The sequence below is a fragment of the Chiloscyllium plagiosum genome, chromosome 4 (assembly GCF_004010195.1).
Source record: "Chiloscyllium plagiosum isolate BGI_BamShark_2017 chromosome 4, ASM401019v2, whole genome shotgun sequence".
NCBI lineage: Eukaryota > Metazoa > Chordata > Chondrichthyes > Orectolobiformes > Hemiscylliidae > Chiloscyllium > Chiloscyllium plagiosum.
In genome coordinates this window covers 127804941-127830087 of record NC_057713.1, presented here as the reverse complement: position 1 = coordinate 127830087, position 25147 = coordinate 127804941, and the positions used below count along the sequence as shown (strand labels likewise).

The 25147-nt window shown below is 40.6% G+C and overlaps 2 protein-coding genes across 9 annotated transcripts in view; both read left to right on the top strand.

Annotated features, from left to right (window-relative positions):
• Positions 1-25147, top strand: part of kcnb2b (potassium voltage-gated channel subfamily B member 2b) — an 891048-nt gene that overhangs the window by 808035 nt on the left and 57866 nt on the right. The window lies entirely within an intron of this gene.
• The window catches only part of ncoa2 (nuclear receptor coactivator 2), a 304099-nt gene that overhangs the window by 247689 nt on the left and 31263 nt on the right, over positions 1-25147 (top strand). For 2 of the 8 annotated variants that reach the window (XM_043689197.1, XM_043689193.1), the window contains exons 12-17: positions 6271-6481; positions 12982-13185; positions 17369-17590; positions 17756-17885; positions 19863-20034; positions 24171-24467. In XM_043689197.1, the coding sequence (XP_043545132.1) occupies positions 6271-6481; positions 12982-13185; positions 17369-17590; positions 17756-17885; positions 19863-20034; positions 24171-24467 (1236 nt within the window). Of the gene's footprint in view, positions 1-6267; positions 6482-12981; positions 13186-17368; positions 17591-17755; positions 17886-19859; positions 20035-24170; positions 24468-25147 lie in introns of all 8 variants that reach the window. The other 6 variants (XM_043689196.1, XM_043689191.1, XM_043689195.1 and 3 more) reach the window with 4 other exon arrangements.

Here is a 25147-nt window from a genome sequence, read left to right as displayed (position 1 = left end):
AAATGTAGAGCTGCATAACGGTGGCTGAGAGAACTTTTGAAGACTCCTCTCCTGTTTCTAACCTCAGCCCACACTACCTCAGTAGATGAGAGGTCACACGGCTTGGAGTTTTTATAGGCCTCCGCAGAGTTCCAGGGAGGTGGAAGAGAGGATTAGCAAAATTATCCTGGGTAGGAGTGAAAGGAGCAGGGTGATCATTATGGGGACTTTAACTTCCCCAGCATTGACTGGAAATGCTGCAAGTCCAGTACGACAGATGGATCAGTTTTTGTTTAATGTGTACAGGAGGGTTTCCTAACACAGTATGTCGAAGGGCAGACAAGAGGGGAGGCCACACTGTATCTGGTGTTTGGTAATGAACCACGCCAGGTGTTTAATTTAGTTGTAGGTGAGCATTTTGGAGACAGTGACCATAATTCAGTTACGTTTAGTTTAGCGATGGAAAGGGATAGGTACATGCCACAGGTCAAGAGTTACTGCTGGGACAAGGGCAATTATAATGCAATTAGGCCAAGAGTTAGGATGCATAGAATGGGGTAGCAAAATGCTGGGATGCAGACAATGGAAATGTAGAGCTGGTTTAAGGAGCAGATATTGCGTGTCCTTGATAGGCATGTCTCTGTCAGGCAGGGAGGAAGTGATAAGGTAAGGGAACCGTGGTTTACAACAGAAATTGCATCTCTTAAGTAGAAGAACGAAGCTGATGTGTTGATGAGGCGATGGAGAGTTACAGATCACCTAGGACAGATTTAAAGAGAGAATTAAGGAGGTCAAAGAGAGGACATGAGCAGTCTTTAGCAAATAGAATAAAGGAGAACCCTAAAGCTTTCTCTCGGTATGTGAGGAGTAAAAGAATGATTAGGGTAGGAATAGGGCCAATCAAAGACAGAAGTGGGAAGTTCAGTGTGGACCCTGTGGAGATTAGAGAGGTGCTAAACGAACATTTCTCATCGGTTTTCACTCCGGGAAAGGGGAATATTGTTGAGGAGAAGGATGAGGTACACGATATTAGACTAGAAATGATTGAGGTTAGTTACAAACAGGTGTTATCAATTCTAGAAAGAGTGGAAATAGACAAGTCCCCTGGGCCAGATGGGATTTATCCGAGGATTCTCTGGGAAGCTAGGGAGGAGATAGCAGAGCCTTTGGCTTTGATATTTGAGTCGTCATTATCTACAGGACTGGAGGATTGCAAATGTGCCCTTGTTCAAGAAGGACAGTAGTGATGACCCAGGTAATTATAGACCGGTAAGCCTTCCTTCTGTTGTAGGAAAGGTTTTGGAAAGGATTATAAGAGAGAAAATGTATAATCATCTAGCAAGCAACAATTTGATTTCAGATAGTCAACATGGTTTTGTCAAGGGCAGGTCGTGTTTCACAAACCTCATTGAGTTTTTTGAGAAGGTGACCAAACATATAGATGTGTAGGGCAGTTGACGTGGTATACATGGACTTCAATAAAGCCTTTGATAAGGTTCCACGTGGTAGGCTGTTGGAGAAAATGTAGAGGCATGGAATTGAGGGTGATTTAGCAATTTGGATTAGAAACTGGCTTTCTGAAAGAAGGTAGCGAGTGGTGATGGTTGATGAAAAATATTCAGCCTGGAGTCTGGTTACTAGTGATATGCCACAAGGATCTGTTTTGGGACCACTGCTGTTTGTCATTTTTATAAATGACTTAGACACAGGCATAGGTGGATGGATTAGTAAATTTGCAGATGGCACTAAAGTCGGAGTAGTGGACAGTGTGGAGAAATGTTGCATGGGGACTTAGATAAACTGTAGAATTGGGCTGAGAGATGGCAAATGGAGTTCAATGCAGCTAAATGTGAGGTGATGCACTTTGGGAAGAATAACAGGAAGGCAGAGTACCAGGTCAATGGAAAGATTCTTGGTAGTGTGGATGTGCAGAGGAATCTTGTAGTCCATGTACACTGCCTGAAAGTTGCCACCCAGGTGGATAGTGCTGTTAAGAAGGCATACGGTTTGTTAGGTTTCATTGGTCGAGGGATTGTGTTCCGGAGCTGCAATATCATGCTGCAACCATACAAAACACTGGTGCGGCCATATTTGGAATACTGTGTACAGTTCAGTTCCCCATATTTTGGGAAGGATGTGGAAGCATTGAAAAAGGTGCAGAGGAGATTTACCAGAATGTTGCCTGGTCTGGAGGGAAGGTTTATGAGGAAAGGCTGAGAGACTTGAAACTGTTCTCATTGGCAAGAAGGCGGCGAAGAGGGGATTTGATAAAGACATACAAGATGATCAGAGGATTAGATAGGGTAGACAGTGAAAGTCTTTGTCCTAGGATGATGACATTAGCGTGAACGAGAGGGCATAACTACAAATTGAGGGGTGGTAGATTTAAGACAGATGTCAGAGGCAGGTTCTTTACTCAGAGAGTGGTAAGGGCGTGGAATGCCCTACCTGTTAATGTAGTCAACTCAGCCACATTAGGGAGATTTAAACAATCCTTAGATAAGCACATGGATGATGATGGGATAGTGTAGGGGGACAAGCTGAGAATAGTTCACAGGTCGGCGCAGCATCGAGGGCCGAAGGGCCTGTTCTACGCTATATTGTTCTATGTTCTAAGTCAAGAATCTGACAAGATACACTCCAGTTGCCTGGATATGTGAAGCTCCAGCAATGCTCAAGAAGCCCAGCACCATCCAGGACAAGAAGGTAGCTCACCACTGCCTTCTCCAGGACAACTAGGATGGGTAATAAATGTCAGCCCAGCAAGCAGCATCTGCATCACCTGACTGAACTTTTTAAAAAAACTGTATATTTTGCTGTTTTCAGATGTATAACTGTAAAGTTTGAGATCAGTGTTGGAAATTTCCTACGTGATAATAGTGTATTTAGTTTAAATGTCAGAGGCAAAGAAACAAAATTGAGTTCAAAAGAAGAGTATTAATATTTTGGATATTCTGAACTCATTCCTGCTGGTTTGTACAGGGCTGCAAGATCTTCTCAAAAGATTTGTTTTCTTTCAATGTACCTTTGATAGGAAGGACCTTGATGCACAGCTTGTATGGCGGCCTATATTACAGCAGCCTCATCAAAAACTACCTAACAGTCCAAGTAAATGATATTAATTGCCTTCATCCCTCAACCTGGTAACCCCCTTAAAAAAATTCCCACCAGGTTATTAAGGCATGATGTCTCCATCCCTGACTGCCCTTCTCTGTGAGATTAGTTTGTGTGTGTGAACAATGGTCTCGCTTAACCAGCTCTATTCTGTAAGTAACCTGGAGTAGATGCTATCTGGAAAAGTAGTTTGATTTGTTTTAAAACTCCATGTTCTCTTCAAGGTCATATATTTGTTTAAATCGTGGTAACTTTTTTTTGTAAATAACATGCTGTACAATATTAATTGGAATGGAGTTGTGTGTAAAGGGGCAAAGGTAGACTACTGAAACCACTAAAATAAAACAGAACTGCAGCTGCTTGACATCGGCAACGAAAATAAATTGCTGGAGAAACTCAGCAGGTCTGGCTACATCTGCGAAGAGAGAAACAGTTAACATTTCCAGTCCAGTAGCCCTTTTTCAGAATCAATTATCATCGAGGAAAGAGTTATTGTTGGCAGGGTGTGGGATTTGGGAAGGAGTGAGTAGATAGGAGGTGAAGACTACAGAGAGGGGGAAAAAAAGAGTAGGCAACATTTTCTTTTTCCCCTGGAGTGTGGGAGGTTGAGGGATGACCTTAGAGGTTTATAAAATCATGAGGGGCGTAGACAAGGTGAATAGGGGAGGGTAGGGGAGACCACAACTGGAGGGCATATCTTTAAGGTGAGAGGGGAAAAATTTAAAAGGGACATGAGGGGCAACTTTTTCACACAGTGGTGTATATGTGGAATGAACTACGAGAAAGTGGTAGATACAGTTACACAATTTAAAAGACATTTCGACAGATACGTGAATATGAAAAGTTTAGAGGGATGTGGGCCAAATGCAGGCAAGTGGGACTAGTTTAGTTTGGGGCACCTGGTTGGGATAGATGGTTTGGACCAAAGGGTCTGTTTCTGTGCTGTATGACTCTGTAAAGGCCAACCATGTAATAATGGGGACTGAGAGTGGGTGATGATGAGTTGGCTGTGCTCAAAGGTAGGTCTTTGGGTATGTAAAAGACATAAAGGAGTTTTCAGGTTCTAAAATGATTGAGCTTGATATTTATTCCTTTAGAACTGCTGCCATGTTCTGGGAATCCTCCTGAATCTTCACTAAAGAATCCTTTAAAAGCACTTTGTCACTCTGAAAGCTACTTTTCTTACTGTGGTAATCCAGTGCCGGCTTTGCTGTTGATTCCTTGACTGCTCTGGTATTAACATTTACTGCCTCACGTTGAGCACAATACCAACCCCGTTTCCCTGAAATTAGATTGAATCAATATTAGTATTTCTACGTGAGTCTGGCTCTTGCACCTTGGTTTGATTTTACCGTATGCCATTTGCCTGCCATATTTGGCAGCCCTTTTGTGTGAAAGAAATTGAAGGTGATCTATTTTAATCTGAATAGTTGCAAATGTCAATAATAAGGTTTCTCAGTTGAATTACTACTTCTGCCATTTTTGAAAATTCAGCGTTAGTGTCCAGGCTGATTGTTCTCACCAGCACCTACTGCACTGTGTGCATTTTAACTGACTTGTTTTTATGGGAATTTACTGTCCACAAATCAGCTGCTGTGTTAATATTAACAGTTACACATTTTGAAATGTCCTAAAGACACAGTGTATATTGGCAAGTCTGGCCCTTCCTTAGCATAATCATGTATAATCCTTTTATCCAAAAATGAAGGCTCTAACGGTAGGGTACAGTGTTTCACCGTCTGTAATACTATGCATGGCTTGCTGCATTCTTTTTGATGGTTGTGCAGCAAAGGGGTTTATTGCGATATCCACTATTTAATGTGCACCTCCAAAGTGCTCTGTATTTTTTAATGTGTAACTCTATTAACAAGATTAAATCTCTGGCAGTGAACTTGAGATGGTTGTGTATTATTGGGACTATCTTTGAAAAGAAACATTGCAGTCAGTGTATAAGCCTCTTGGTTTAATTGCTGCCTTGTCCTGTCAACTACCTAATGTTCTACCTTCAATGTACACTGACAATATGCAACCAGTTGAGGTTTTCTGTGCATGCAGTTGTAGCAGTATTGAGTTGACAGCTGCTTGTCCTTTCTCATAAGTCTAGCACTTTGCATATTGAATATTGCAATGCATATGTCTGATCAGGCATTCAGTATTTCGATACAGAGAAAAACAATCTACTGTGACGCTAAGCAAAGTAATCATGGTCAAAATTCACCAAGCAGTGTACAGTTTTGGTTACCCAGCAGTGAATTCAAATTAACCAATTCACTTAGGATATTGTAACAAATTAATGTGAAATGAATATTTGACGTGTGAACCTCAAGATTGAATAACTCTCTGCAATCCACTAACCATATTTATTCTTAACTAATTCCAAGAGGGTGCTAATTGAGATATGACATTTAGTGAACTCTCAAAAACTGTCACATTCCAGCAATATATAATGATTTGTAGCAAGATGCATTTTGCATAATCATTGTACCCCATGTGCTTCTGGACTGTTTTCGTAGAAATCAGATATCCCATCCCCAAGCGCCTTCTCTAGGAAAACTTCCCATTTTTAATTGGGGTTGAAATGTAATTATTTTTTAGGGACTGTTATGAAACATTGGTAGTGACCCTACCTCTGGGCTGAGATTTAGGTATCACTTGCTCCAGAGGTGTGTCATAACATATCTGAACAGGTTGGTTAAAAACTATACTGATCTTGTTTGAGTTGGAAGTGCTGGAAGATAGATGATTTGATGGGCAAATACAGTTGAGCCCTATAAATCTCGGGACTGTTCCTCACCAGTGCTGCATGTGTTGGTCTGAGCTAGGATGCGACAATTTGTTTGATTTTCCTGAGAGGCGGGAGAAAGGGGAAGGCATGAGTAACCGAGGTCCTTGAATCCAGTCTGATCTACAGCATGCATACGCATGGACATTGGCTGGCTGATAATAGGGGTCAGGTATGCATTGTGTAATAATCACCAGATTGTCACATGTATGGCAGGATTCCCGGTGCCCAAGAAACTTTAACTGAGGAAAATGTTAATAACTTTAAAAGAGACTGTGGAGGAGGCCATGAGAAAAAGATAGGCGATCATAACTTCATTAGTTTCTGCACAAATCCACTAATTGGGCTTGAACGCAGAATTGACGGGTGGTAATTGGCCTTGTTGTTGACAGCAGATCAGCAGTGACTTGGATAACTTAGAAGAAATTCTTGATGACCTGCAGAACAGTCAGTTGCAACAGCTTTTCCCAGACTCGAAGACGGCACCTGCCAGCGGGCCAGTTGACAAGCAGACCATCTTCCAAGACCTTCTGCAAATTGGCAATGAAAGTGTCTCTGCATCCCCTCTTGGAACACAGAACCCATTACCTGGGATACTACAAAACAGTAAGTCCATGCTTTTCATCTGTACAATATATATGTTACATCATTTTAATAATTATTAAGCTTTTTTCATTTTGACTTTAAAGCATGCAATTTCTAAGTCTATGTTCTTGTAAAATCAAAAATTCATCACATACACCTAATAGAGATGTCTGTATAACTTCAATATTTAAAGGCACGTCTACTTTTGACACTATCCCATTTCTTAACGAAATCTAATGTACAGATTATATTGCTCTGTAAGCACGTGCACTTATCTCTATATATTGAATTCATCTCCCATTGGCAAATGGAGCTAAATAACAGACCTGGCTGCAGTCAGGTGCCAATGACTCTGTATCCCAACATTCCTCAACTCACTGCATCCTCTCTAGACAGCTGTGAACTCTACCTAAAGTGACTTTTAGGTAACCATGCAGGAATGATTACCGTGCAAAATAGTGAAGATGTACAATGTTTTCTAATTTTGTCCATTGCAAGAAAAATAAAGGTATGCGGTTGGATAAAGATAAAATATTTCCAGTGGTTGGGAGCTGGGGACATAATCTGAGAATTGGGGTCAGACCATTCAGGAGAGATATTAGGAAGCACTTAGCATGGTAGATATCATAATCATAGGGATGTACAATACGGAAATAGACCTTTCAGTCCAACTCATCCATGACAACCAGATATCCTAACCGAATCTCGTCACATTTGCCAGCACTTAGCCCATATCCCTCTATTTATATACCCAGGTTTGGAACTCCTTTTTTTTTTCAACTAATGGTAGTTATGCTAGATTAGTTTTGTGTTTTAAACCTGAGATTTTATTGTTTAATAAAGGTATTAAGGGATAAGGGCCAGACAAGTTAGGCCGCAAATCAGCCATTGAATGGCATCACAGGCTCAAGGGGCTGAATAGCTTCCTATGTTTCCGAAATATCTGACTCTAATGATTTTCACCAGACAGTTAGTCGAGCGCTGTTGGTAATTGCTACAGGCTAGAGTACACAGTTTAGATCTTCATACCATTAAGAGGTTTCAATTTGCTTGTCTTAGCTGTGAAGTGCTGTTTAATGATAGGGAGTTCTTCTGGCAGCCTGTCTGGGAAATAGTGAAAATTGTCCATTTAAAGAACACTCTGTTTGAAGGTCTGTAATTAATTGGAGAACGGGTGACACAAAGGAGGAATTCCACTTGTACCACTAGAAATTTCAAACCCGTTTGTTTGAAGTCCTTTTTTTAACGTCTATTTTTATACAAGTTATTTTGTACAAGACCGAGGCAGAGTAAAGAGCACCATCTGGTGTTTTAAATAGGAACTGCAACTGCTTGTTTAATTTTGTAACTCATCCACTTACTATTTTTGCTTTTCTATCTCCACATTTTAGTCGATAAATCTGACTAGTACAGTGCAATGTTAATTAATAAAGGAGTTTATTACTGTGGGGAAATTTGTGGGGAGCGCAAAATGTCATCTTACTGATTTGGTCTTGTGTTAGAGATTCAGGAGCAGTGAATCAACCAGGCTGATAGTTTGCAATAAAATAACAATAGTTTTGAGTGTAATTTTTATAGTACAGAGTTTGAGCATTGCTCGCCCCACTTCAGCAAATGGTGCAGTTGCACACTCTGGAAACTACCTATATTAACTCGCGGCAGAGAGATCGGTTGCATGTTCTGCTTGTTTCGATTCAACAAGATAGATGTCCACCAATCTCTGGTCCATTTCTCCGGGCAATACTTTGTCAGAGACTAAATGACTGGTTGAACATTTGGACAAAGTTTGATGGTTAACTGTCAGTCATTATCTAACTGGTACATCCTCCATGACATCATCTCTTTCAATCACAATCTACTCACTAAGCAATTGGCATTTTCTTATCATTATAGATGTTAATTTTTGTTCAATATTTCATGCAAACTGTCCTGATGAGTGCATGATGAAAACTTTGAAAAGTGTCTTTTTCAACCAATACTTAAGTTTGGCATGTGTTGGTGAAAGTAGAATATCTGCTTACTTGACATCTGCAGTGAAGGCAGATGGATTGATGTTTCATCATCATTTTCAATTTACTCTTCGGAATATCCAGGTTATCATGCTGTTGCATTTCTCATTAACCTAACTTTAAAAGTCCACATTTGAATGTTATCCTGTCTGTTTTAAAACGAGGTATGGAACGTCATTAAAAGGGTTAGATGTCAAAAAGAAAACAGGGTGCTATCCACAGTACCATCTTCCAGATAATGTTTTTCGAAAGTTAAGGATCTAGAACAACATTTATGTACTTAGCATAAACATTACTCTAGATTCTTATTTTTGGAAACTTAACTAAATATGCAGAAGGTGATACTGTGGATAGCACTCTGTTTTCCTTTTGACATCTAATCCTTTCAATGGTGTTCCATGCCTCATTTTAAAACAGACAGGATAACTTTCAAAGTCCACATTCAAAGGATTGCAAACAATATTGTCTTCATGCTTGATTCTTTTCTGTCAGAACTGTTGCAAATACACTCCACCTACAACTTTCTGCTGACCATTAGTAATTTATTCAGTTTAATAAAATTGTGAAGAAAAATGCATAACTACAACCTTAATTGTTCCTTTGTTGAATAACTGTAACATTAATCAAACAAAATACAGACTTCAGGAATTTTGGTTTGATGACCTCAATCAGCACTAGCTCAGTGATAACATGCTTGCATTTAAATTAAAAGGTTGAGGGTTGAAGCTCCACACTAGAGAATTAAGCAATATGTTTAGATTGATTATCTCAGTATAATACGGAGGTGAACATTTAGGTTGACTTCTCTTTAGCTGCTGTTTCTAATGGGAAAAATTGAACTATTCCCTGCTCAGTGAGTGAAGTGAAACCATTGAAGTTCTGTGTTCAGAGTAAAGTCATAGCATTAGTGGAAATACCTCTGGTCTGATAATCTAATGGGGACATGATGGGGCTTTGATTGGTGAATTATGAAATTTGAACTGAATAAAAATCTGGACAAAAAATTCGCATAATGACAACCATGTAACCATTGTTGATTTATCTTAAAGATCCATTACTGTCTATTAGAGAAGGAAATTTGCCGTCTTCATCTGCTCTGGCCTACGTGTGACTCCAGAGCCATAGCAATATGGTTGACTATTGAACGTTCTGTGGGCAATTGGGCGTAGGCTATACATTCTAGCCTGTCCATATCCATATCACATGAACAAATAAAAGAAATCCAGTTCCCATTGGGGATAGTGATGAAGGGAGTGAATGTTTAGGGTGTTGGATGTGATGCCAGTCAACTGGGTTGTTTCCATCTGGGTTGTCTTGAGCTGCTTGTGTTGTTGGTGCTGCACTTATCCAGGCAAGTTGAGAGTGTGCCATCACAGCCCTGACTTAGGTGATGGCCAGACTTTGGGGTATTGTGTGGTGAGGCGTTCTCCAAGAAGTCTTTATCTGTTTACCTGCTCATGTAGCCATACTACATATGTGGCTGAATTTGTGACCAGTGGTCATCCCCAGGATATACAGTAGATAGAGGGGGATTCAGGGATGGTAAGGCATTGAATATCCAGGGGCAATGGTTGAAATTTCTCTCTTTGGAGATGGTCGTTGTCTGACACTGTATGGCACAAGTGTTGCTTGCCACTTATCAGCTCAGGAGATTGTCCAGACCTTGCTGAGCGTGAACATGGTCTGCTTCCTTCTAGCCCGTTACAACCTCATCAGCCTAATTCTAAATATTATATGGCAGAAGACTTTCAGTATTGTTAAATAACTGTTTTATTCAGCAATAGCCAGCTCAACAATGCTCAGTTTGGGTTATCATAGAATGCCTACAGTGTGGAAACACGCCATTCGACGGAACAAGCCCACACCAACCCTCAGATATCCACCCAGACCTGTACCCCTACTATTAGATTACATTACAGTGTGGAAACAGGCCCTTCGGCCCAACAAGTCCACACCGACCCGCCGAAGCGCAACCCACCCATACCCCTACATTTACCCCTTATCTAACACTACAGGCAATTTAGCATAGCCAATTCACCTGACCTGCACATCTTTGTGACTGTGGAGGGAAACCGGAGCACCCGGAGGAAACCCACGCAGACACGGGGAGAACGTGCAAACTCCACACAGTCAGTCGCCTGAGGCGAGAATTAAACCCGGGTCTCTGGCGCTGTGAGGCAGCAGTGCTAACCATTTCCTCTGACTAATACACCTAACCTACACATCCCTGGACACTATGGATAATTTAGCATTGTCAATTCACCTAACCTGCACGACTTTGGACAGTTTCGCGAGCAGAACTTTTTTTCTGATCTAACCCTAGCCCTTCTTCTAAATGTAAATGCTTGCCAGCTTCTAGAGCTGACTGCATTTGATTCTGAGGCAGCACTTGACAGGATATGTACCAAGGAACCTGAATAATTCTGAAGTCAGTGGAGCTCAGGATGTAAACACTCTTACTGGCCAGAGTCATATCTGGCATGAAGCAAGGTAGGTATGGTTTTAGAAGCTGCAGGGCATTGCTCCAGAATGAATCCTTAACTAGCTCAGCTAAGGGCGTGGGGTTAGAATGGGTGTGAGTGCATATCCCTGGACACTGAGTAACTTAGCATGGCTAATCTATCTAACCTTTGACTGTGGGAGGATAATGCAGTCTGTGCAGTCACAGGGAGAATGTGCAAACTGCATACACAGTTGCCCAAGAGTGGAATTGACCTCTGGTCCCTTGGCGCTGTGAGGCAGTAGTGCTAACCACTGAGCCACCGTGCTGTCTTTATAATAGTCATATAATAGTTATAATAATGTAATAGTTGAAAAATAAATTACGTAGCCTTCCTAAAGACTGCAACCAATGTGCAATCATCGAACAGCGTTCACCATTTGCGATTCCTCCAATACTGGAGCAGACCATGTTCAAATGCAATAAGATTTGGACAATATCTAGACTTGGGCTGAAAAGTGGCAAGTAACATTTGCATCACAAATGCCAGGCAGTGGCATCTCTTCAATAAGAGACTGTCTAACCATCACTGAATCCACCACTTTCGACATCCTAGGGGATTACCATTGACCACAAACTGAACTGGACATGCTATATAAATGCAGTAGCTACAACAGCAAGTCAGAGGGTAGGGACACTGTGGTGGGTAGCTCACCACCTGACTCCGCAGAGGATGCCTACAAGGTACAAGTCAATAGTAGGATGGAATACTCACCACTTTCAGAGATGAGTGCAACAACACTCAAGAAGCTTGACACCATACAGGACAAAGCAGTCCACTTGATTGGCACCACATCCACAAGCATCCACTCCCCCCTCCAACAACACTTAGTAGCAGTGTACTATCTATAAGATACACTGCAGATCCTTAAACAGCACCTTCCAAATCCATGATCATTTCCATTTCTTAAGACAAGGGCAGTAAATCCTTGAGAATACCACCACCTTTAAAGTTCCCCTCCAATGCAATCATCTTTCTGACTTGGAAATATATCACTGCTCCTTCAGTGTCACTGGGTCAAAATGGTGGAATTCCTTCCCAAAAGGCATTGAGAGTCTATAGCTATAAGCACATGGGCGAAGGGCATTGTGGGTCTACCTATTGCACATGGACTGCAGTGATTAAGAAAGCAGGTCACCACTGTCTTCTCAAGGGCAGCTAAAGAGAGCCAATAAATGCTGGTGAGCCAGTGATGCCCCAATAAAAGCCCTGCTTCTAGGCTGTAGGAAGACAACACACTGGAAGAAAACTGAAACAATACCAGGAAGCTTTGACTACTGAAGTCAATATTACAAAGGATAGCAAAGAGTGTTATAGTACATGAGTAACTCTGCAGTAATGTGATGGAAAAGAAACAATTAATTATTGTAGCCCATTTTCTTGTATATACAATTGTAGTATGGTTCAAAATTGTTCATCTGAGGCCGATAATAATAGTACAACAAATTGCTGCCCCACAATGTATCTGAAATAGAATTTAAAATGTTCTTTAATTTGATAACGAAACATTAATTCAGTGCTCAGTTTCTTTCTCATGAAAATGACACATCTCAACATCTTATGCTCTAGCTGGGTATGTAATGCAGTCCACTCCAAATTTGACTGAACACATTCAATGCCATATCAGACAGAGGAAGAGGAACAATGACAAAGAAACATCTTTTAAATATTTGATCTTTTGTTTAGTTTTTAAACTATCATGCAAGGGCAGCCTTCAATTCAAAAAGTGTGACTCTGTTTTGACTAAGTTGATAGTGATATGAAACGTTGCGGATAGCAGCTTTCTGGATCTTTGTGCTGAATGTGTATCTGCTGTTCTCTGAAGTTTGTAAATGAATAAGCACTCACCGTTATTTCATATTTATGCCTGTCATGACATAAGTGCAATAGTTCTAATGGTTTACTTAATTGTTCAGCTTGAAAGATTTGGTCCCAGCTAAATGTTTACCACTGGCAGTATAGCTCAAGACCAATATACATTCACCTTTTTCTCTTCCATCTCAAATTGTAGCTTTCAACAATCCTCGAGCTATACAGCCACCCAGGCCGCAACAACAGGGTCGATCTGCAGCATTGGACATGCACATGCAAGGTCAGACAAGTGCAGGACCATTCCCACCAATGCGAAATAGTGGTCCATATGCAGTAATGTCACAGCAAGTGATGGGTAATCAAGGGATTTTGACAAGTCAAGGAAATTTAGCAACCAATGCAGGTAGGTTCACTTACGTTGGACATTGTTTTATCCCGTCTTCTTTCCTTCTGGGTGCACCTACTAAAGTTCAGCAGCATTTAACTAGTGAGAAATTGTTTGAGGATCTTCTGGGATATAGAGGTTCCCCTTGGCTGAGTGAAAAAAATCCTTGAAATTTGGGTAGGATGCATTTTGATTTTGTTGCTCTTCCACTGCTAGAGAAACTAACTTGAAGAAATATTTTTATTTGGTATGGGGATGTGGACATCATCTGCTAAGCCAGCATTTATTGCCCGTCCCTATTGTCCTGATGAAGGTGGTGGTGAACTGCCTTTCTGAATTGCTGTGGTCTTTGGCCTCCCGCGTTTGCTGTTACGAAGGGAATTGAGCCAGTGACAATGAAGGAATCATAATATAGCTCCAAGTCAGGATGTAACGGTTTGAAGGGAAAGTTGGTTCCATTTGCACAAGCAAGTTCTTTGTTTAAATTTGAATCGTAACTTTCAGTAGGATGTTGGATCACGTTAGGTAAATCTGTTGTTATCTTTTGCAATACAAAACCCACCCTGTGGCCCTTCTATCCTTAGAAATGATCTCCATCACATTGTTTTAATTCATTCATAGGATGTGGATGTTGCTGGCTAGGTCAGCATTTGTTGCCCATTTCTAATTGCCCACAAATTAGAAGCCTAATTAAGAATCGACCACATTACTGTGGAACTCGAGTAAGGACAGCAGATTTCCTTCCTTAAAGGACATTAGTGAACCGAATGGGTTTTCTTGACAATTGACAAGTGTTAAATGGTCACCCTTATCTAGCTTTTTATTCGTGTTTTTTCTTATTGCATTCCAATTTCACCAATTGCAATGGTGCGATTCAAACCCATGTTTCTCAGCACATTTACCTGGGCTTTTGGACCATACCACCACCATCTCTAATCTCCCTTTCCTGTCCCAAGTCCTTGAAGATGTCATCTCAAAAATCACTGCATATCCTCCTCTTGACCCTCTACCTTTACTGCATCACTGAAATGGCCCCAAAGTTACAAATAGCATCCCATGTGACTGTGACCATCGTGTCCAACTTGGGACATGTCTGCAGCATTTGATACAGTTCACCAGACAGCCCTCTTTGACACGCAATCTGGTTTTTCCCAGCTGGGTGGGACTGCTCTTGCTTGATCCCATTCTCATTCATCCATTGCATACGTATGCTGATGGTACGCAGCTCCATTTTGCCATACTTGTCCCACCCATTCCAGTCTCTGATTAGTCATGCTGTCTATCTAGCATCTTGTGTTGGAGGAACAAAAACTTCCAGTTTGTTCTCTTTAGTCCATATCATAACCTTTATTTTCTAGCTAGTGACTCTATCCCTCTTCTAGGCCACTTTGAGGTTGGACAAGGCTATTGAGTGCCTTAGTATCCTACTTGACTCTTGAAATGAGCCTCCAACCAATATCTCCTTGACCACCAAGGCAACCTACTACTTCTTCATGGTAGTGACATTCCAAGCCCTGCCTGAGCACATCTGCTGAAACCTTCATCTCATCCAGTTCTTACCCTTCCACTTGACTGCTCTTCTGTCTGACCTTCCACCTTGCTAGCAGCTAAAACTTGAAGCCCTCCTAACTCCTGTTCACCCATCACTCTTAGTGAAACAAGGTCGAAGAACACTAATTTTTAAATTCTCACCCTTCTTTTCAAATCTCTTCATCGCCTTGATCTTCCCTATCTCTGTGACCTCCCACAACCCTGCACAATCTCTATTCCCCTGTTCAAATCACATTGACGGTTAGGACTTCAGCCGCAAACCCCTATGGCCTGGAATTCACTCCCTAAACAATTCCACCCCTCCACATCCAACTCTCAAGATTCCACATGAAATTTATCTCTCTGTTCAAACTTTCAAGTCACTTGTCTTACTATCTCCTTATGCAACTTGATGCCAAACCTTATTTGCTAACATTTCTTTGAAGCACCTTGAGCCCTTTGATTTTTTAAAAAAATTTTTATATAAATGCTGATTGAAGGTGTTCTCATCAGGGTAGTAAATCAAATTTACATAATGAAAACTCATTATAGGAATATTGTACCATAGTTCTTCACTGCACCATATTTTATTGTTAATTATCCAAAATTACATGAGGTAACTGACTGCAGCCTGTGGATTGAATATGTGAATTTCGAGTAAAAGTCCTCCCCTTTCACTTCTCAACCAACAAATCTGAGCATTTGCATTACTCTACTGCTGCTAAGCAATTCTACGGGGATTTCATAACTGTAAAAGTGGAATAAAATTAGTTATCAAAGCAAAATAGGTTTTCCTGCCAACTACAAGTCAATGTGTACAGGAGTGTGGAAAGCATAAAGACATTGGAGCATTATCACAACATTTAATGTCATTCCAGACAGCAGAAAGTTGTATTCCCCTGAATCCACAAGGAATACATTTAGTAAGTTATGTTGGCTGCCTTTTTAAATTCTGACTTGTCAGCATTCTATAACTAATGTGGAAGGAAAGTTTAGGATTTATGTTTTGTATTAATCTTTCCCCAGCCCCAGCCTAGACAAAAATGGTTTCAGTAACTGTAAAATGACCCACTCCAGACTACAATATGGCATTTGTAACGGCTCTGGTATTATTCTGAAAACTATTAAAATTGAAGTGATGTGGTCCTTTAACATGATTTGTTTTTTACCTGTTTAACGTTAGGGAAAAACAAATGTTATTCCACTGGAGCGTAACAGAGGTGTATAAAATCATGAGGGGAGTAGATAAGGTGAATAGGGTAGGGGTAGGGCACATATTTTTAATGAGAATAGAAAATTTGAAAAGGGACCTGTGAGGGCAACTTTCTTTACGCAGAGTGTGGTTCGTGTATGGAATTAACTGCCAGAGGAAGTGGTAGATGCAGGTACAGTTAGAACATTTTAAAAAATATTTGGATAGGTACAATGAATAAGAAAGGTTTAGAGGGATTTGGGCCATTTGCAGGCAGGTGGGGCTAGTTTAGTTTGGAAAACTTGGTAGGCATAGACTGGTCGGATCAAAGGCCTGGTTCTGTGCTGTGACTCTATGGCACTAATTATCATCTTGTAACATCTTTCACAATACTGATCTTTATAAAAACTTACGAGATATGAGAGGAGTAATTCACTTAGTCTCTTTTTGTAAAACTTCATTTCAGTTTTCTTAAACTGGTCCCTCATGTTAAGCTTCAAATCTCTTGATTAACAGTTGTGGTTTTAGATAACCTTGTTTTTATTGACATTGGAGATAAACATTAATTTTATCAACATAGTGCATGAATGTAGCCAAAAGGCAAATTTATAATTTATTTTGTTTTAAGTAACATCATTGGTAAAAATGTAATTTTGATCAATTCATTGGAAGTGGTCTGTTGTAAGTCGTAGGAGAATAATAAGTTACGTGATTCTTTGATCATAATGGAAGAAGAAGGATTTCCCCAATTGAGGGTATACCCGTAATGAATTGCAGTTTGAGACAAACATCGGAAAGTATTTTTGTGAAATTTCCCTGTGCTGTACAATTGTATATTATTGGCTAAAGGCTGCATTCTTCACCCTGTGTAACTAGAATACTAGTTTCTAGCCTTGTTTGCCAGTTACTACAAAATAAACATATAATTTCAAAAATACTGAGCTATATTTTACATATAAATGAGCTGTTACTGTTTGATTTTTGGTAGATTGTCTTCAGTTCAATTGGAAAGTAAAGTGTTTGACGTATTCAGTAGCAAAAGTGATTCACTTCCTCAGGAAGGAAGTGAGGGTTATCCACACTTCTCAGCACCTGTCACTACTACATAAAGCAACACTCCGTATCAACAAGCCTTTTTGCAATACTTTAATGTGTAGAAGAGATGGCTTACACATTCAGTAATCTTTAAGCATGATCTTACAGTGACTAAACGCTGCACTACTTGAAGAATTTATCAAGCTTAATGTTCTGTGGTGATCCATCCAGAAAGAAACTGTACTTGTGTTGAAAATGTGTGCAGTATGGCTAGAAGGACATATTTAAAAATAAATGCGTGAGAAAAGGAGTTACAGAATTGACATCTATTTGTTGCATTTATGTGTAACCATGTGTAATGCTCAAGGAAGAAAAATGAATTCCAAGTATGGGACTGTTCTCCAAAGAAGATATCGTTCTCCAACCACCTGTGTTCCTTTCTAGGACTGGTCAGTAATATGGGAAGTGGTGCCCCTCGATCCAGCATGGCTTCAGTAGACTGGGGTCAATCAAGCTCTGCTGTCAATACCACGAGTAGCACAGGATCGAACACAATGACCAGGGCAACTCTGCAAGGTAGTATGGTATGCAATACTACACCTGGCATTCCTATGAGACCGAACAGTCAACCTGGTCAGAGACCGATGATCCAGACGCAAATGATGGGTATGTTGCAGCATTTTTATTTCTTGCGCTATTGGAGTTTCTTTGTTATAATTGTTATAACATACGCAATGCTAATCAATTGTGCCTATACTTTGAAAGGCTACACTGTTACAAAAAGCCAGTTTGAAAGAAAATAATTTAGCTGCTACTATTTGTGTCAATTAGGGTCATCTGAAATAGAAATGAGTATGGGAGGCCCCCCATACAGCCAGCAACAAGCACCACCAAACCAAACAGCACCTTGGCCAGACAGTATAATGCCTATAGAAACGGGGCCTTTCGTCAGTCAAAATCGGTAAGTTGCACAAGTATTGATTCATTAGGAATTTTGCTTTTGAAGGAATATGAATTAAATTGATTCTTAAAAGATATAGTAATTGATATTTTATCCAAGGTTAGCTCTCATTTAACCAGCTCAAGTTTCTTGTGATGTAAATAATTCAGTTGTTTCATCCTTAAGTTCCAATGTGATCTTAAACGGTCTGTCAACATTAAGTGAGAGGGAGGAAGAGCAGGACTGTGGCGTCAACTATGTGAAAGGAAAAAAATCAGTTTTGGAAGTCACATTAATTGGCCATAAAGTTGAGATGTTAAACTGGCTGTGGTAGGAAAAGGCAGCTTTGTTAAACAGTGGAACCCAAGCTTAAAAATTGGATGAATTGATGCACAGAATATATACAATATGTTTCAATATCAATAACCATAATTGGTGCTTGTAACGAGCCCCCGGCTTAAAAATGATTCCACGGGTGCTTTTCAAAGCTAGAAGGAAAACTGGGAGAGAGCCAAACAAGGACTTAGTTAGGTGCCCAAGGCTTTCATGAAAGAGAAGGACTTGGAGAGGGTAAAGGCCAAGTAAATTTCAGAACATGGCAACATGGAGCCTATATAGCTGAAACCGTATCTGTAAATAGTGCACAAGGCGGCAGTGTCTGTAGAATGAAAATATATGGGGACTGGGGTCGGAGGGGCTGTATTGGTCAGATGAGATTATACACTTGAGTTGGGAAAATCCATGGATGAATTTAATCATGCAATCAAAAGACTGAAGAGATGGAGGTCAAAAAAAGGAGAGTTAGTGTTGTGTTAGGATAAAGATGGCAGACTTTTAGTTTGAAGAAGGTGAGAAAGTATAACATCAGAGTTCTCAAGTCTGGAAATATCAATGTCATGGTTGGCTGGTTTCTTTGCAGTGGTTTCTGTTATTGCAATGTGGCTCATTGGGACAGTTAAGGGTCAGCCATATTGACGTGAACTCTGGAGTCATTTCGTTCCTTAAAGGAATTTAATGAGCCAGTTGAGATTTTTGTGGTATTTCAATAGCTTTGAGTTAAGTTTTATATTTGCTGGTATGAGCTTTATGTTCCAGAGTTTTGTTCCACAAACAGCCTTGGTGGGATTTGACCTTCTGGCTTTATCGGTCCCGGCAATTGAATTTCAAGCCCAGTAACAAAGCTATTCAATTTACCTAATCTGTTTCTGAAAGCTGCACATTTTGGGAAGTTTGGTGTTCTGAATGAGCATCATTGCAGAATTTATCTATGACATTATGTTCTGATGGCTCATTTCTAAAGCTCTGCTCACTTCCAGTTCAACTCATTGCAGTGTAATGACAGAATTGGCAACGTGTTTCAGCTGAATTAGCAGAGTTTTGAAGTAAATTATAAAGATAGGGAACTCACATTCTTCATATCGTACATGCTCTGGCCCAAATGGTTAGCATTTTGTTTTTGTATAATTATTACTTTTTTCTAATTTTTAATAGTCTATTAAATACTGGGTGAGTTGTTCTGAATTAATAAGTTGCAACAGCAAATATAGCAAGGGAATTTCTAAATGAGTGTTCAAAACAAGGCACCTATGAAGTAGTTCTCAAGCTAAGTAAGAGAAAAGGCAAGAAAAGTTAATACCTGTTGATTATTGAAAAGTCATTGGCCATTTTTATTTAATTTGTTGTTGCAGTCATCATGATGAATAAATGTTGGCAGTTGAAAATAAAGACACACCAAGCCCTTTTCTGATCACAATCCACATGATTTTGATCAACTTTGTGTGCTCTAGGAACTAAGGGAACATCTTATTTCTAAGTTTATTTTATAACAAGACATTTTCTTACCATTGTGATTAAAACTTTTGATGCAGTGTAGATCAGTGAGGGAGGGAATAAAATGTGACCTGGACTTGGTGTGACAGCAGTAATGGATTTTTGGTTATACCTGAAACTAAGAAGTCCAGATCTGTTTCTTTAATTTTGTGCTTTTTATACTAGTAGGCAATCCTATAACAGTTCTCAAGATGATCTACTTTGTCCATCTATTCCAATGGAAACTCCGAATGATGAAGGGACAATTCTGGATCAGCTGCGTTCAGCATTAAAGAATATTGATGAACTTGGTCTGGAGGAAATTGACCGGGCCTTGGGAATACCCGAACTGGTCAACCAGGTAAATGTTTTGTGTATGCACAATGGAGTCGTCGTAATTTTTGTGATGCAGTCATAGAATTATACAGCACGAGAACAAACTCTTTGGTCCAGCTCATCCATGCCAACCAGGTATCCCAAACTGATCTAGTCCCATTTGCCAGCATTTGGCCCATATCCCTGTAAACCCTTCCTATTCATATACCATCCAGATGTCTTTTAAATGGTAATTGCACAAGCCTCCACCACCACTTCAGGCAGCTCATCCCTTACACACACCACCACGGGTATATGAATGGGAAGGGATATGGGCCAAATGCTGGCAGATGGGACAAGGTCAGATTGGGATGTCGGTGTGGACAAATTGAAGCAAAAGGTCTGTTTCCATGTTGTTTTGACTCTGTATGGAAAATATTGCCCCTCTGGTCCCTTTTAAATCTCTCCCCTCACTTTAAACCTATGCCCTCTAGTTTTGGACTTCCTTACCCTGACCCTCATTCCAATCACTACACACCTAGTCTCTTCTGTACTATAACAGTCCTTGATTAACTTTCATAAATCTTACCAATGATATTCTAGGAGTCCATTTGCATTCACATGTACCCTTCGAACAAGTGCTGTATTGTTCTCGTAACTCTGAACGACTAAAACTATTGACACAAAGAAAAGGTGATTACAGAGGAACCTTGATTATCCGAATGAGATGGGCAGGCAATATTTCATTTCGCTAATTGATTATTCAGTTAATTGATTCGATGCCTCTCCTCTGGGGCGTGGAGTTTTCTGAAGTTTCCTTTTTTCTCACTCTGCTGAAACTTTATTGCTGGAACAGCACAGCAGGTCAGGCAGCATCTAGGGAACAGAAGATTCGACGTTTCGGGCACATGCCCTTCTTCAGGAATGCCCTTTTCTCACTCTGCCTGCCTTCACGCACACGCTCCCACCACCTTAGTTCTGTGGGATTGACACAGCGAGCACTTGTTAAGTCACTGTTCAGGAGACTAGGCAGCAGCAAACCATGCGCGAGCCCCTGTCCCATCTGCCCCCCACCCCACCCACAGTCCATGCCTCCATCCAACCCGGTTGCCGTGTGCCCCCCAGAACCTTGAGGTCATCTTTGGATAATTGATATTTGGATAATCAAATATCGGCACGATGGCACAGTGGTTAGCACTGCTGCCTCACAGCGCTAGAGACCCGGGTTCAATTCCTGCCTCAGGCGACTGACTGTGTGTAGTTTGCACGTTCTCCCCGTGTCTGTGTGGGTTTCCTCCCACCATCCAAAGATGTGCAGGGTCAGGTGAATTGGCCATACTAAATTGCCCGTAGTGGTATGTAAGGGGTAAATGTAGGGGTATGGGTGGGTTTCGCTTCGGCGGGTCGGTGTGGACTTGTTGGGCCGAAGGGCCTGTTTCCACACTGTAATCTAATCTAATCTAAATCTAAATAATCGAGGTTCCTCTGTATAACTAGAGCTACAAACCCCAATTTTAATATTCAAATAGCTGGTGGAGGATGTTATCTGGCACAAACTTTGTCTTCTTGAGGTTTCACTGTGAATTTAGTAAGATTTAGGTATTTTGTTTTTAGATCCTCCTTGACAAATTGAAGAAATGTGGAGCAATATGATGTTGTGTACTGAGGAAGGTCTCCATGGCAACTTTCACTATGGAAGGCAGTCACATATTTGGGAAAGAGAGAGACACATAGATGGAGGGACAAATAATATAGTACTTTAGACAGCTGGACCAATATTCATACAGAGAGAAATTATATAGAAGGAGGTATAATGATATACAGAAGAGAGAAATTCTACCAAAACCAGAAATGTCATCATCTGGTATTCCTGCTACAGGAAAGATGATGTTGATCTTGGAAGGGCACAAAAAAGATTTCCAAGGGTGGCGTTGGGATTGAAGGGTTAGAGCTATAGGGAGAGTTGAATAGGCTGGTCTTGTTTCACTGGAGGGTTGGCGGTTGAGGGGTGACCTTATTATAGAAGTTTATAAAATCATGAAGGCCGTAGATAGGCTGACTAGCAAAGATCATTTTCCCATGGCTAATCCGCTTAGTCTGCACATATTTGGGCTTTGGGAGGAAACCAGAGCACCCCGCAGAAATCCATGCAGACACTGAGAGTATGCAAACTCCATGCAGTTGCCCAAGAGTGGAATTGAACCGAGGTCCCTGGCACTGAGAGGCAGCAGTGCTAACCACTGAGACACTGTGCTGCCTCCTCTTCTTTTAACAATGTTCAGGAAAGATATTTGGAAACTCTTCAACATGCAAAGGATGGTATAGGAACTCTTCCAGAAATGGTGGTGGTTAATTTTGTCTGAGATAGCTAAATTTTAACGTAAATGTATTAAGGGAGATAGACCAAGGCAGGTAGATGGAGTTATGCCATAGGTCAGCCATGATCTCACTGAATGGTGGAACAGCCTCGAGGAGCCTCCTGTTCCTGGAATAAAGCCCTACAGTGCATGGTAAAGGCAATGGCTTCTGAGCATTTTAACTTAGTGCCATCACCTCCCTGAAGTTTCTCATCCGTAGAGTCCTTAAACATCACCTGTGTTCGCACCAAAACATTTACAGTGTTCCAAAGGTGTGGCACCCAGAACTGCACCTATATTCCAATTGAGGTCTGGCTTGTGTCCCCAAGTTCAGCACAACCTCATTACTGTCGTGGTCTATGCCCCTATTAGCAAGACTTAGAATACTATCCTGCCGCCATTAATGACTTTAGCACATACACGCTCATGTACCTCTGCTTCTGCGTACCTTTTAAAATAGTACTGAGTTATTTTGTATTGTCTATGTTCTTTGTACCAAAATGTATCATCTATCACTTCCCTGCATTTCTCTCTCGGGAATATCACTTAATTTAGGTTTGCAGTCAATACTATTTTGGAGATCTGACTTGTTGTCCTGACATATTAGCCTATAGCGAAAAGTGTTTCAGCTTTCAAGAATGTGGAAAACTTAGGGATGGCTGACTTTTTAAAGGCATCCTGTTGTCAGTAGAGTGTAGCTTGGTTTGACCGATGGTAAAATGGAGATGGAAGCACTGTAGCCTAACTTGGAGGGTGTGAGAGCATGATGGACCATGGTGACCTTGTAGAAGTTTATAAAATCATGAGGGGCATAAATAGGGTGACTAGCAAAGGTCATTTTCCCATGGCTAATCCACTTAATCTGCACATTTTTGAACTGTCGGAGAAAATCGGAGCACCCGAAGAAATCCATGCAAACACTGAGAGAATATGCAAACTCCATGCAGTTGCTTGAGAGTGGAATTGAACCCAGGTTCCTGCTCTGTGAGGCAACAGTGCTAACCACTGAGACACCTGAGGTAGCATGCGGTTTGTGGGAATGAGTTGAGTCTGAGGGGTGCGAGTCCGACCACCTTGCTATTTTGGTCATAACTGGGACAATGTGCACTGAGGCATGTCTTTTTTAACCAGTCTGCCTCAATGTCTGACTGGCCCTACTCTTGTTAACACCTACACCTACCTGGGTGTTGGGGAAATTCCTGTCATGGAACTTTCTTCTGAGGGAGGACCACCAAGTTGGGAAATGTTTCTATTCTTGCTACCCACTGAGAAGATGAGAATCTTGCTCATTTCCACTGCTCCACTGTCTCCTCATTAAAGCACTAATGCATTGGGAATAAATCCTATTAGTCTAGACAAAATTGACAAATATTATGAGGAATTATATTTTTCATGTTGTTTTTAAAAATAAGCTCTGTTAATTCTGATAATTATTACTCCTTGATGCAGTTCTGAGTGGATGGTATTTTATATTGCGGGTCCTTCAAACAATTTGCGGAGCTCTTGTTTAAATGTAAATGGGAAGTATATGTTTTTCTTGTATTTTGAGCTTGCAAAACATGAAAGGTATGTCTTTACGTAACTCCTTTTGTGAATATTAGGCCTCTTGATGCTTTATGACCACTGGGGTACTATAGTTATAGCTGCAATATAGAAAAGAATAATCTTGCCCAAATTTAATTTCATGTTTTGTCAATCTTATACGACTGTGTGTTGATTCTTGCCAAATATTTGTCCAATAATCACAGATTTAAGAATGTCAAAGAGAAAGATCAAAGACCACTCGACACATCTCACTTTGAGATTTCTGCTTTTGCTTTTACAGAGCCAGTCTGTGGATCACCAGACAGAATCGTTCCCAAGCCAGAAATCTGCAATGATGGTGGAAAAGCCTCAAGTTTATAATCAGCCATTTGGTTCTCAGACTACTGTAGTACAAGGGAACTACTCCAACATGCAAGATCCGAATTTTCATCCTTTGGCTACTCAAGTGGGGCAGCGACCAGGATACTCGATGTTACGTATGCAACCGAGGCCTGGGTTAAGGTCTCCTGGTATGGTACCGAACCAGCCCAATCAGCTTAGGCTTCAACTGCAGCAAAGACTTCAAGGGCAACAAATGGTAATTCTTAATAATCATTTCAAGGTTCATGTTTACTGCACTTATTCTGCTTGAAATGTTAAGGGGAAGTAAAGTTGCCTTGCTTCTCTTTTAACTGCATTCATTAATTAGAACTAAACCCAGCTCTCATTCTATAAACTTGTAGCTCAATGGTAATTTAAGCACGAATCCAAGAACCTGTTATGTGCTGTAAGCTTGTATCTGTACCACCCTTTCAAGTAGTCAAGGCCCAACTCTCCTCCACTTTGAGGGGAAACATAATTTTATTCACCTCCTTCCTATTCCTGCCAGTCATTTCAACACTATCTTCCTTGGTTATTGACCTCTCTGCTAACTGAACAAAGCTTTACCTACTCTTCCTCAGTCCCTCTTAATTTTATTCAATTTAATTAATTCTCCATGCGTGTTATCTTTTCCAAGGAATGTGACTGCAGCCTATCTGGTCTATTTTCACTGTTTAAAATTTCCAATGCTCGCAACTTCCTCAAGACTTCTCTATACCCTCTAAGATATAATGCCATCCTTTGTATATGTGAAGACAAAAATAGAGCACCCACTCCAGAGCCATAGAAACTTGAAACAAAGGAGGCCAATTGGTCCAAAATCTCTAACAGGTGAGAGTTATTTAGCCTAACTCCATTTTCCAGTTCTTGGCTCGTAGCCTTGTAGGTTACAGCACT